The sequence below is a fragment of the Scatophagus argus genome, chromosome 20 (genome assembly GCF_020382885.2).
Source record: "Scatophagus argus isolate fScaArg1 chromosome 20, fScaArg1.pri, whole genome shotgun sequence".
NCBI classification, from domain to species: Eukaryota; Metazoa; Chordata; class Actinopteri; family Scatophagidae; genus Scatophagus; species Scatophagus argus.
Window position 1 is genome coordinate 2,801,702 of NC_058512.1, and position 14,324 is coordinate 2,816,025.

Below are 14,324 nucleotides of genomic sequence, written 5' to 3' on the forward strand. Positions count from 1 at the left end.
GATGAGGATGTGTTACATTTTCAGTTTTTTTTATATCAGCTGGAACCCATAAAGTGCAGCAAGAGTGATGGAGCTTTATGGCTCTAAGAACTGAGGGCTTCCTAAGCTCAGTGCAGCCACACTTGGCATTTTAAAGTTTTCTCAGAGATCTGCTTGATTTAATCTTGCTTTAATTGGATTATATGTTTCTGCATTTATGTGCTGTTTCTGTGTAAAATGAGTTTGAGTCGATGTGCCACCTCTGCAACTCGAGCGGAGTCAGGAGAGAAGGGTCGGTGGCCAACGGGGTGAGCTTAAGTGATTTATCAGGGCTCCAGGGAAAGACGTTATTACTGGGAAAGTGAGAACTTCAAATAAATCAGTCTGATTTTAACGCGTGAACAGGAGATGACCCTGGCCAAGACAAATTCTCTGTGTCCGTCATGTGATTGTCTGGACTGATGTATGCCTCAGTAAACACCCTTGACCTTTGCCACTGTGTGCTCTGACTACACAGTGAAGAGCACTACGTGTATTTAAAGTGCATTATAAAAATGCCTTGCACAAATGACAACTGTGGTCACCCTGCCCACCCCCATCACCAGAGCCCTGACCTGCCCAGGTCACCCGAAGGGACTGTGTTTGTCCTCGTCTCGCTGATGTCATTTATATCATTCCTTGGTGCATTCCTCACCTTTTTCTTTCTTCTTCCCATCATTATGCACCTAAATAACACGCCTCAAATGCAGTTGTTGTTTAATTTGTTTAAAAAAAGTGACAGCTTGTGGTTTTTTTGTGAGTTTTACGTGCATTGACCTGCTGGGGTCTCTAGGAAGTCAGTACATCTAAATATTAGCTGTATAGGCATCAGTAAGTGGATTTTGCGTTACATTTTGTTAGTATTCCCCAAAAAGTTATCCGTTCTTGCTATTCTGTGTATCGTACTGTCATATTAAAGTCCCTGGTTCAGTCGCGGTGGACAGACTGGGGTGGCAGATATCTGAGACTCTGCCTCAGTGAATGAACACTTCGGTAAAGAGTGGTGCAGAGCAGCTACCTGGCAGGTGTGTTGAGAGAATGATCCTGAAGTGTTCTTCAGCGGTCTCACTGTAATCTTTGCTCTTTCATCATTAATAAATGAAACAAAGTTGTAAATAGCAGGGGTCCACAGGGAGGGAAGGAGTCAGCACTCAGTGTAATTTCCGAACCAGAGCTTTGATGTGCCGCGGGCCCTTTATTGTTACCTGCTGACAATGAAGCTCTGTGTGTGTGTGTGTGTGTGTGTGTGTGTGTGTGTGTGTGTGTGTGTGTGTCTGTGTGTGTGTGACACCGGAGGGGCAGTGAGCCTGCTTAATGCACTGCGGCTAAGAAAAGCATCTGTGCTGGTTTTTCTTTCTGAATTTCCCAGTTATTATGTACTGTGAGATTTAACAAGGCAAGCTTCTGTAGCTTTAACCTTTCCCCTAGTCCAAATAAAAGGAGAAACTATATTTTTAATAAGTTTATTAGTCAGATGCTTAGCAAGATTGAGATCACTGAAGTACAGTTGGGTAGTTTTCAAGTATACAAAGTCCTCTTTTGTGTGTTTTTTTTCTTTTATCAGGGGAGAAAAGGAGACCCTGGCATCTCACCTGGGCCAGCACCTAAAGGAGAGAAGGTATCGTGTCCCTCTTTTTCCTCCTACACGCTACATTAATTTATAACAACATCCTGTTTGGCGAACTCCTCGCACATTTATGAATGCTGTTCGTGCAACCAGTCATTGTTGCATTACTGCCTTTTGACATTGTTGCTTTGTGTTTTAGGGAGACTCAGGGATCATTGGCCTGGTTGGACTGCCTGGCCAAATAGGCCGGAAGGTAAGAAATTCCACTTCAATGAAATTCAGTGTTCTGAAATACTGGCTGTAAGAGCTCTCATTTACCAGCTGAGGCTGGGAGCGAGCACAGTGCTTACATCTGCAAACTTTGAATAGTGAGGCTCTTGAAACTTTTAGGAAAACTGAGGAATGGAAGTCTGCACGATTCACTGTGTCATAATCCTCGTGTTTCTAATAATGTGTGTGTTGTGATGTACGTATGTGTGTGTGTAAACCTTCTCGAATTTCTCCTTTTGTGCTGTGCTCGCCATTTCTTTCATCTGTGTTCACTGAGGGGTCTTAACGTTGGCAAGAAGGATGTCATGAGGGATGAAGGGGGAGGTTTTGGTCCTCAGAGACATGAGGATGGGAATCAAGCAATCAAACACAAAATTTCTCTTGTCTTAGGTGTCACTTAAGCTGCAACTGAGTGTAGGAAAGAAAAAGTAGGGCAGAGCTTCTGGTGGACAGGAGTGGAACAAAAACAGACCAAGATTTAAGTTACCAAGAAAATAATTCCTTCATAGTGTAACAAAATGATGGAAATGAATGTTTGGAGAACGACATGGTGGTGTTGTTGAAGGGTTAAAAGAGAGGACGAGGAAATCAGTGCAACACGGGACATAATCACCACAGATGTCTTAATGCTCGGTGACTCTCTGCAGGTTTCACTTTTTCTTTCAGTCAGTCAACAGTCAGAGTTGAACACATGATTCGTAGCCTGCACAATAAGATCTCATGAAGTGCTTTAGTAGAAGAGTTAGTTTATCAGTTGAGAATATAGCAGGTAGGTTGTGTGCGTTTCAGCAGAGGCGTGAAGTGCATCTGCATGCGTTTGCTGTCTTCCTGAAGCCACAGAGCTCCGTAACACAGCGTCAGACTCTAGTTGGACGGCTGCCTCGAGCTGAACATATGGCTTTTGTTAGGAGTCTGCTTTTCTGTGTGTGTCTTTGTGTCCAAGTTGTATGTCTCTGTCTCTCTCTCTTTCACACACACTCAGTCAGAATGGAAAATGTAAAGCTAGTGGAAAACATTCACGCAGTCCTTTTAAACTTAATGAGTCTTGGCAGTGAGCTTACGGCCTATCAGAGACAGTGACATGTGAGACTGTGCATCACGGCCGTAAAACAGACCCTTTAGTTGTGCATTGTGAGATTTTCGATAACATGCCGGCAAAAGAGGCGTGACTTGTAGCACAGCGGCGCTGGCGTCCAGTTTGCCGTAACATATCCTTTGGCCAACACTCAGTTCTCGTCTCCTTTGACTTAGCTGCTGTGTGAAAAGGGTTAGAGTGATAGCTTTCAAAAGAGACAGCCGCTTGACCTCTTATGCTACTTTGAGATTAGCCACGAATTGTTATCAAGTGTGATGGTAAGATCACCTGGCAAACAAATGTAAATGCTTATTAAAGAAAGCCTAAGGGTACATCATAGCTGCTCATAAGTGTATCACAGTTGCATCTCATCCTCATGTCTGGGAAGTTGTTGCCATAGCAACCTCATCAAAACACACACACACAAACACACACACACACTAACTGACATCATCACTGCATGCCTCAGGTATTGGTCAAAGAACCACAGACCCGATGACTGTAGAGGAAACTCGTTAAATGTGCTGCGAGGAGACAGCTTCCTTTCCATACACAAACACAGAGCGGCTAATTAACCATTTTCATCCTGCGCTTAACAATGTACAGTAACTTCCCACAGGTGTCCCACGTGCCCACACATCGCAGGGCTATGACAGAGATGTGAGTCAATGTCCAAACTGCTCTGTGGTAGCCTAGAAGACAGCCTTCTTTGTTCTGTTTTGATCCTTTTCGGACAGCTCAGGTGGAAAGTCCCGGGCATGTCCTGTCCTGATGCAGGTCTCTCCACTGAGACGCCGAGGCCTGCAGCAGGGCTACGGTGCTATAATGAAAAGCATTGATGACTTTCACTGCAATTACTTTGCAGTCATGATGGGTGTTTCGCACCCTGAAACACCCGTGTGCTGTTTGACTTGCTCTGTCTTGCTCACTTGGCTCGTTACACCTAAGCTGTGGTTTAGGAAAATGGGACAACAGCAGCTTTTCCTCTGGTCTCTATAATGTATTTTTTTCCCCTTTGACCTTCTCTGTGTCTTTCACACACACCCAAATACACACACACACACACACACACCGGCGCTTTATCAGCCTTAGTTTGACTCTTCAACCAGGAATTCTGGAATTTGGCTGCTGCTTTTCCATGGAAAAACCTTAATGGAGAAAGCAGCGGTGCTCTGAACGGGTGACGGGAGAGTGTGATTTTACTCCGTCAGACAAGCCAAGCATGTTCCGCTCTGTACAACATTTGTTCTACCAAGCAGACTCTGAATGGCTTTTCAGTATGGTAGGCAGGGTCAGGGAGAGGGGACACACACACACACACAGGGCCAAACCTCAACTACAAGGCCACATTACAAGCCACACATCTCACCTTACTACCTCCATACCTCTTCCTTCCATGTCTATTCCCATTGCTAGCTGATCTGTCTCTTTGCTTGTTTTTGTTTTGCCTCTTCTACATCTGCTTTTTCTCTCTTAAGGCCGAGTCAGACCTCACAGTAGCATTGTAACGTGTAACTACTCAGTGCATACCTAATCTTACGACGTCCGTGAGCTTTGGCATATGTTTTTGCTGCATATATTCTATAAAAAATTTAACAGTTTGCCATTTTGGAAAGCGCGCTTTTTCGCTTGCTCCGGTCAGGGGACAGTTTGAGTTTAGCATGAAGAAGTCACTGCACCCGGGCAAGAAATTCCACTTTGTGCTAAGCTAAGCTAATTGCCTCCTGTCTCATACTCTGTGCTTTACAGACACACTTTTCATCTGACACTTGACAAAACAAAGCCAGTCTGCACATTTCCCAAAATGTTTGATTATTCCTTTAAAGCATCAGAGTTTTCTTTATCTTCTTGTGCCATGCGGTGCAGCTCTGGTTATCCAGAGAGACCCAGACCCGTATGTCAAAACGGCACAGTGCTTGATGATCTGTCATGGCCAGAGTTGTTGGCAGTTATGAAAACTAAACTACAAGAGCAAACACTCATATTGACTCATATTAACGCTGTCTTGAGACGCATCATGTTGAGCTTTTGTTGCCTACATGTGCTTTTCACATTTGTGCACATGTGTGAGGATTTTGGGGTCAACGATAATCCTTGTGGTGGATACTCTTCATTTCATACAGTTTTCATTTCAAACCAAGTCCAAACCAAGGAACAAGAACTTTGTAAGAATGTAAAGTGGACCGATATAATGATATTCCCCTTCTGGGGATAGACAGTGTATTAATCATACCCTTTTCTTTCATTTGTGCAACACAGTTTATTGTACAACATTAATCTGTCTGGAGCTCCTCAAGACCTGCTCCAAACCAAACTCTCCCCCTTAAGCTCCTGTCCACTGATTAAACTCACAAATGCACATGCTCACCATCATCGTAATTATGGGAGAAATCAAATCAACCATCATCTTCTTTGCATGTCTCACAAGAAGAAAAACAAATCACCGCTCTGTCTTTCACCATGCTTGTAGTTTGATAGCAATACAGCATGCAAGCAAACAGGCTGCTGACATTGTGGTTCGGGCAGGGATGAGATGGTCAGGGATGAGGGATGTTTTTTCCGCAGGGTAGATTTTAGACAAATTGTCTGGTTCAGTCCGTGCATTTGTTTGTTACATCTGTCCCCACCAGAGATCCATAGGGTTTATGCTCTGCCCTACATGCAGCACATGTGTGGAGCCAGACGATTGCTCTGAGCAATAGAGGGACTTTGGAGAGAGGGAGGTGGAAAGATGAAAGCTGAGATTAATGAGGTGAGCGGTACATTTGTGCTACCAGGGCGCTGTCCGGAGGACACCGCAGCATTTGTGGTGTACAGTTGTTAACAGACATGAGGCCCCGGCTCATTTGAACACCCACAAAGTTAAGTGTGTATACGGAGAAGGTTGGTAACCAGAGGAATGACATGTCATCGGCAGACACAATGTGTCTTTTATTTTATTTCTGCCAAAATGCGCTTAAAGTTCCCCGGGGCACTCCTCGGCTTAGAGGGCTGGGATGGAGGAGGGAAAAAGTACTTACAGGGTGCTACCGGGGAGCTGTTGTAAATGAAAAGCCTTCTGGTGGGTTTATCTGATTGAACACACATGCTCGTTAAGCAAGTGGCATTGTAAACACAGGGGAACCGGTGGGAATGGCCGCTCTCATTAGCCAAGTTATAATGAGTGAGATAAGGATCTGAGATGGTCTAGCTGGGGTTGGGAGACTATGGTTAATACCAGGGACCCACAGCGTGTACAGCTTGGGAACATAAGCCGCTACACATGTTTGTACTATAAGTAAGCCATGTAATAAGATGGCGGTGTACATCTATATTTGAGTGTGACTGTGAATGTGTGTTTTTCTGCATGACTTTTCTTAAATATGTTGCATATGAACATAACGGAAATCAATATAGAGGTGCTGTGAGGGGTTCAAAACCCACATTAATTTTTTTAACATTCAACAGTCGTGGAGCATACGGATCCCTCTTTTGCACAAGGGTGCCACCCATCCCTAGTGTCTTCACTATGTCCTCGTGGACCTCCCTAAGTGAGAAGCCCTTGGACCTAAGGATGACTGTGCGAAGGCTGACCACTCAAAGAGTTGAAGCGTATGGATGGAGAGCCTCATAACTCTTCTCCTTCTGCCTCAGAGCACGGATTTATAGATCGCCCATCACCCAGCAGTAATAGCAACAGGTGGACATTGAGATTCAGACATGTGAAGCCAAGTCAGACAAATAGTTGATACACAAATGGAGATTATTCAAGAGGTCACACCCAGGCGCCATGAGTCTGCGAGTGCATCCATCCCTGTTCTCTCCACAGCTCTGCTTACCAGTAGAGCTTGTACAAAAATATGGAAAACACACGCACGTCTCTGCTCGTGTTGCCTCGTTTACGGCAGCAGTCTGTCAGCACCTGGAGACATCTTTATTTATTTAATGTGCGTTACTCGTTTGCTCCTCCTAGTGGTCTTACTGAGACAGAGACGTTCTCCAGAGTGAAGAATGATATGATTTTTAAGGGTAAGGACTCAAATGAATAAGTTAAGGTGTTTCTTTTGTATTTCTTTTTATGTAATGTTTCAATTAAAATGTGTTGTTGACACAGTCAGTGCTGACGACAGCAGTTTAAAGTGCTGGTATGAGGGTGTAGCCAGTGGGAAGAGGGATGCTGTAGTCAGATGACAGGACTAGAAGATAGTTTACAGGATCTCTGGGAGTCTTGGCTTGCTGCTCTGAAGCTGTGGTTTAGGAAAACGGGACATCAGGAGTTGAGTGTTTCCTTTCTTTCCCCCTCTGTTTTTGTTTTGGGTTTTTTTTCCCCCTTCTTTCCTTTCCTTTCTTGCTTGCCCTCTCACTTTATCAAGCTGTGGTCTGGAAAGGCATGTCTTCCCACCTTTGATTTAGTTTTCCTCCGCTCTTTGTTGGGGGCCTGTGTTGCTGTCAGCAGAGTCAGCAGAACTGGAGAAAACCTCAGTGTTGCAGTCTGCTCTGCAGACGGAGGGAGGGTCCTGCTATCTGACTCAAACGGGAAGGCATTTATATCCTCAACATGCCATGATCCTGGCACGGCCTCACCAGCACTATTTCTCTGTGAACGCTGCCAGTGGAAAGTCTGATCCCTCGACAGAAGGGCAGATTGATTGCTTGAATATGGCACTGAACTCGTCTGTCGTTGCTGATATTATTAACATGCATATTTTACTTTGCACAAAACTCCACTTGTTGTTCCTGCTCCGAAGGTAAATTTCTCTCGTGCACGTCGGCTTTTTCTGGGTCTGTGAGCTGTTTCAGAATTTGTGTGTTGTTTCTGTCACTTCTTCATCATGTTATCCATCAAATCACCTCCTGTATTTCATGTTTGTCTCTTTAGGGACAGAAAGGTTACCCTGGTCCACCTGGACTCCCCGGAGAGCCTGTAAGTATCTTTCTCCATTTCACAGATACCTTTCATAAATGTCACTCTCCCATGCAAGTGCTTCCATTGATCCCACACTTGACCAACAAGTCTTTCAGCTCAGCTGTGTTTTAAGATTCCTAGCAGTTGCTGATGCACACCACATTACCTGTACTTCATGCATTTCCCTTCACGAGTTGTTGCTTTGCTCTGATGGCGTCCACCACCAAGGCCCTTATCGATGACTAATCCCTCATTCTCATGACTCACTTCATTCTTTAAAAATCTTAGTCATCATCTGTGTGTGTGTGTGTGTGTGTGTTTGTGCATGCACCAAGCCAGTCTCTGGGGTTTCCAGATTAGATTAGCCTGTTATGAAGCACCGGTGAAGACAGACATCTGGCCAAAGTGCTTTGCTGCAGCGATGCTCTCCAGGATATCAGAAAGTGATGCCAAAAAGTGAGAGAAAAGAGAGGGAAGAGAAACAGGAAGAAGCCAAATAGGCCAACAGTGACACACTGACGGTGTCTGACTATCATTTCCTTTACTGTTCCCTGTTCAGACTCTCGACTGCAGCGCTTTGCCTTGATGCCAGCTTAATCTCAGGCGAATATTCCGTTTCTCCTTTAGTGTCTTCCTGCCTCTTTTCTTTTTCCTGAGGAAATCAGTTCAATGACCTGTTTTATTTGCTGCTACAAGTGGGAGGAGACGTGACTCTGGCTGTTTAGACCAAAAGACTTATAGGACTACAGTCAGGCTGGGTCATTACTACTTACTGCTGGTGTTAAGGAAAGGCCTTAGTCATGGAAAGCAGAGTGGAACATTCTCCTCATTGTCACACAGTTTTAAGTCCTGGGGTGACGTCTGCAGCGTTAGGAGTTGCCGCTCTGCTTATCGCAGGGGGGTACTCTCTCTCTCTCACCGTCATGACACTCTGCTCATCCTCGCCCCCTCGCCCCTTTTTTCCCACAGAGCCGCTGGTGATTGCAGCTCGAGCCTCGAGTCTGAATCACCGCAGCAGAAGTGACAAAGTAACAAACACAACTGTTTGGCAGGGCAGATTCTCCAGCTTGTGAGAGCAAAGGCCAGCTGGTGCGTGTAAAGTGTTGATGAGTTGGTGTAATGCAGCGTGGGGCAGCGCTCAGAGCCCCTGGACGGTGAAAGAGCCGAACCTCGCTCAGTCGCTCAGCCAAGTTCTTGAACTGGCTGCACTGTGCTCTATATTTATCCAAGAGAGGGAACGGCAAGCAGTGCACATGGCTGCACGTCCGGAGTGTGTCAAAGGAAGTTATACATGAACACTTGTGCTCTGCGAGTTTTGGACACAACCTGCTTGTGTGTGTGTGTGTGTGTGTGTGTGTGTTATGCTTACTCTCTCTCTCTCTCTCCCTCACACACACACACACACACACACACACACACTATACACAGACCACATCTGAAAAGAACCTTTAGCAGTGGCAATGAGGCCTGGTGTCCAGCATTCTTGGTAGGAATGGTATGCAGTTGTGAAATGTATCTAAGAAAATGTACCCAAATACTTTACTTGAGTACTAATTTGAGGTACTTTAATTTTTGTTTTTTGCTGTTTTATACTCCACCGCATTTCAGAGGCAAACTGTCCACTCTTTGCTCTGCTACATTCAGTTACTTTACCGATTTTATATCCAAAACTGGTAATCATCTTATTAACAATGATGAACGGTTATAAATTAAAGTACCCAACAAATACTCCATCTTCACAAACTACTGCTGTAACTTTAATGTACCCGAGTATATCAGTAACAGTTGTATAATGCACAGCAGGTGCATTGAGTGCTGTACTTGTGATACTTTCACGTTCATTTCGTTGATACAGTAATGCCAGTACTTACATACTTTTACTTAAGTAACAGTTCCGATGCAGAACTTGAGGACTTTTGCCATTTTGTCTCACAATATGTCTCTGTGTCCCTCAAACCCTGCACTTGTGAGAAGATAAATAACATAATGAATGTAAATATCCTGTGGGGACAAACCAGCTCAACTCAACACTGAAGTCCACTTTCATGTGAATCAAACACATTCATCTAGTGCCTGTGTGTTTTAACTACTTTAATTCTGATCACCCACCCCTGCTCTCACTCCCTCATCATCTCCCTCTCCATCTCTCCCCCCTTCTCTCTCCCCTCTCTTTCTCTTTCTCTTCCCTGCAGGGAGAACAAGGCCCAGTCGGAAGCCCAGGTGCCAAAGGTTATCCTGGCAGGCAGGTGCAGTAAATCCTCTGCTGTGACTGGTACAGTTGTAGTCAGGGCCATAGTAAGGGCACAGGGCCAAGTGGAATTAGGTTATGTTGAGCAGCTGAAAATATTTGGGTAAATACTGTGCTGAGGAGTTGGGATATTAAAAAAATAAAATGGTCCAAGAGGACAAAACCACAAGCTACAGCTTCAGAATTCCCAATAAAACTGAATGGGTACATTTAATGCACTGCTACTGTGTTATCTCTCTGTTACTGTGTCCATCCTCAGCTCAGTATTTTTGACTAACCATTTGTTAACCAATTACATTTTGAGCAATCTGGTGGATGTATTGTAACACCTCTTTTTGTTCGTATTGGGGAAAACATTATTTCAGGTGTAAACCAGTGAGAGTGCTGAGCCTCTAAAATAACGCTCTCCTCTTTTTGTGTTTCAGGGTTTACCAGGGCCTGTAGGACCAATGGGGCCGAAAGGCGTTCGGGTAAGTTAGTTCTTCCCTTCAGCTGTGCGTCTCAGGTTTGATTTTATCGGTGTAAATTACTAACCGACACGATCTGTGAGTGTGTTTACAGGCAGCTCCACAACTTTCTGACACTTTTTGTTACGTAATATTTATAGATGCAGAAAGTTGTTTCAATAAAAGCTGCAAACTATTGCTGCTCTGTGCTGCAGGCGTGCTGTTGCATGAGAACACGTATGTGCAACAACATCCGAGTGCATGCATGCACTTTGATGCACATAAACACATTCATACACACTCACTAAACCAGTGTGTGTGCCACTATTAATAGAGTGCTAAACTTAGGAACCTTTACTTGTAATGTAAACATTGTAATGCTGTGCACAGACACATGCTCAAAGGCCGGCTGTTGATAAGCGTCCGCTTACAAACACACACCCTTTAGGTACACAAACAAAGCAACACACACACTCACGGACACAAACAGTGATTTTTATGTTGCGTCCCAATAAAGCTTCTTTATCAGCTCCTCTTGGCTGCTCCGAAGCCTCCCCTGCCCCCACTGGCTGGAATTTCCTGTTTAAGCTCCGTATGAGGCCCTGCTGTCTTAAGGAGGCATTCTAGTCCTTTCTCTCTCTCTCTCTCTCTCTCTCTCTCTCTCTCTCTCTCTCTCTCCCTCACCGAGCCACCTTTCCAAATATTCCGCACTCTCTTTTTGCACCCCTGTTGTGCACGCTCAGCTCGCCTGAAATTGGCATCTAACTGTTCCTCCAGTGTTCGACAGTTGTGGTGTTTGTGCTTGTTTTCCCCGTGTGTGTCTCACCCTGTACCGACAGCTCAGTCTGATGTCCTGGCTATCTGCAGAGATCCCTGGCGTGAGGGTATGTGCCCTTGGACTACATCGTGGAAGCCAGCACCATGCAGTCCATGGGCATATACACTTGCCTCATGGCTTGGTTCTTCATGGAATCCCATCCTGTCCATGCTGGACCGCCGACCCCCCTGAAACCCAGACCTAGAGCCAGAGGGAGCTGCTGTTTCCTCCTGCCACTTGTACAGCATCCATATACTCACGTCCAGTATTCCTCCTCTCTCTCCTCCTTTTTCCTGTCATCCTCTCTCCTCTCCTCTCCTGCAGGGTTTCATCGGAATCCCGGGGCTTTTTGGCCTTCCTGGGCCTGATGGCGAAAGAGTGAGTTCTTACCAAATGTGTATTTTCTCTCAAGCACTGTCACTAATTGCAAAAAATGCAGAGTGACCAAATGAACCCGGCTAATGGCCTTCCGGGATGACAGCAGTGCATCTCCTGCCGTTTCATTCAGCTGTCCTGTTGTTGTTCTAATGGGGGAAACAGTCCCCAGCTGTCCGAAATGCTGCTGTACGAGGCTGCGTGGGACTGCTGATGACTCATGTGATAAAAGTCCCCTCTTAGAGCCTTTGAACTGCCTGAACTTATCGAGGCCTCCTCCTTCTGAACAGCCTCTAAAACATGAGGCGATTAGCCTACTTATGACATGCCCCAGAGAGTTGTGTCAGTGCACGGGGCAGGCTGTAATCAGGGCCTCTCAGCCAGCCAGCCAACCAGCCAGCCAGCCAGCGAGGTGGCTCACACCTTAGCTGTATGCCACAGATGGCCTCTGCCTGTCTTCTCCCAGGAGAAGCTTGTGTTTATTTAACATATATCTGTGTGTGTGAGCTGGGGGCCTGAATCTCTCATAATAGGCTGGGAAAATGTTGGATAGGCTGCACTCAGCTGTTTCTCACATATCTTACACTTATGGCTTTTTAATGGTGTGCTCTGGGCTTCAATCAGTTATGCCCAAGTGTGTTATGCTTTGGTTTTGATATGGTTTTTACGTAATGCCTGTCTTTCCCTTTCTTCTTTGTTTTCCTGCCCTCCTCGAACCCTTTCCTTCCCCCCCTTCTGCTTTGTTTTCTATTCCATCTCTGCTCTCTTGTTTTGATTTTCAGGGCATTCCTGGCGAACCAGGGAAGAGGGGCAAGATGGGTAGGCCGGTAAAGTTTTGTCTCAACATACTTTACAGATAATGTTTCCAAAGTGTGATGAATTGTGCTGGGAGTGTTACCAATTGACTGTAAATGTGTGATCTGTTATTATTATATTTAAAGAGAAGACTGAGTTTGGGAGACAGACATCAAACAACATTCAAATCAATATTTAAATCTGAAGGAAGTTTTGGGATTCATTCTTCTATTTGGGTCACAATGTGAGCTATTGGTGCAAATTTTCCAACACCTACACATGTGAAAATTTATAAGGTCTGCATTTACGTCATTGTTTGAGTCAGCTCAGTGTTTCCATGGCTGTTGGAAGGGTTAACTGCAGCCTGAGCGCTGTGGAGTCCCACCAGCCGCACGTCGGGGTCTTGGATGCAACAAGAAAAAGGCTTTTGTTGCAGTAAAGGGCTTTTGGTGCCCCCCTCCCCCCAGCATGGAGCTGGATCATTTGGAGGAAGCCGCCGGTGCTGCTGTGTGTGTCAGATAGTGTTCAAAGTCAGTCTGACAGAGTGTTTCAGAAAGTGTATGCAACCCCGAAACTCGCTGCTGAGCTAATGCTGCAGCTGTTGCTTATTGGCTTTTCAGAAAATGAGGCATTTATAGAGCAAAATGTCTGAGCACACGCAAGCCAATGTCCACTCAGTGTGAGGTTTTTATTCCTGGAGCTTATTCTGTAATTAGACAAATGCTTAGCAAGTGGCTGCAGATGCATATTTGCCACGTGTGAGGCTTTGCATCTTGTGTGTGTGTGTGTGTGTGTTCTTACCACTTGAATGGGGCTACATCATAACAACACTTTTCTGCAACAAAGACCTTTTTAAGGTGGTTTCACAGTTTTGGCACAGGTCATGCAAAGGTAAAATTATTCACATGGAAGCTGCTGTCATCACAGCTTGATCTTCTTCTGCACATAGCACATCGTAGATGATTTACCCACAGCAGCAGCACTGCTTCTCAAGCTTGCGAAGACATTGTTTAGGCTTATTCATACCAGACAGCATTACCTTAAGTGGAAAGTATCCTGTCCTGTAAGGCTGAACATTTCAAATTCTGTAAAAAGCCAGTTTTATTTGCTACAGACCTGTGAATTTAACTGCAGAACACACATATCATAGATCATCAGATTTCAGTGCTCCTGCATGGAAAATGGAAAGCTAGGACACTTACAAGATGATCCCTGAGAGATCATCCCTCTCCTCCAGGCCGGAGGAGAAAGAACAGAAGAAACACCTGAACACGAGCCAGACATTTTAATGGCCACAATCACAACGCTTGCACTCTGTCGAGGAAACACACACACACAGACACACACTCCAGCATCTACCAAAGGCCAATGAGGGAATTGATATATCCAAAACACTGGAGCACATTAAAAAGTTTTCCGAAGTGCATTGCCAACAGTTCTGGATTTCAGCTTAAGGGTTTTTTTTTTTGTACATGTAACTGTTTGCGTTTGGCTGCATTTGTCTTTTCAAGATTGTGTTTATCAGGCAAATCAGCTGCAGTTCTTTCACATCAGCTCGATATCTGACAGCGAGTGCAGCTACTGTGTGTTCCCATTTAATCTCAAAGCTGAAGAACAGACTAATCTGAGATACACCAAAGCCTCGTGTGAATCTCCTGAGAGGCCTTTTTTTAAGCTCTGTTCCTGGCAAAGCTTTGTTTCCCACATTTGTCCTTAGTTTGTATGGCGGCGGTGACAGCTTGTATGAATCATCCTCTGGGTCACTGTCATGCTTCAAAGATTTCGGTTGCACTTGTGCTTCCCCCTGTGTGCATAATTTCCTGGTCCT

The 14,324-nt window shown here is 45.1% G+C and overlaps 1 protein-coding gene across 1 annotated transcript in view; it reads left to right on the top strand.

Annotated features, from left to right (window-relative positions):
* Positions 1–14,324, top strand: part of col27a1a (collagen, type XXVII, alpha 1a) — a 64,027-nt gene that overhangs the window by 20,389 nt on the left and 29,314 nt on the right. The window contains exons 6-12 of the mRNA XM_046374607.1: positions 1,583–1,636; positions 1,785–1,838; positions 7,789–7,833; positions 10,008–10,061; positions 10,489–10,533; positions 11,651–11,704; positions 12,484–12,528. Of these exons, the coding sequence (XP_046230563.1) occupies positions 1,583–1,636; positions 1,785–1,838; positions 7,789–7,833; positions 10,008–10,061; positions 10,489–10,533; positions 11,651–11,704; positions 12,484–12,528 (351 nt within the window). The remainder of the gene's footprint in view (positions 1–1,582; positions 1,637–1,784; positions 1,839–7,788; positions 7,834–10,007; positions 10,062–10,488; positions 10,534–11,650; positions 11,705–12,483; positions 12,529–14,324) is intronic.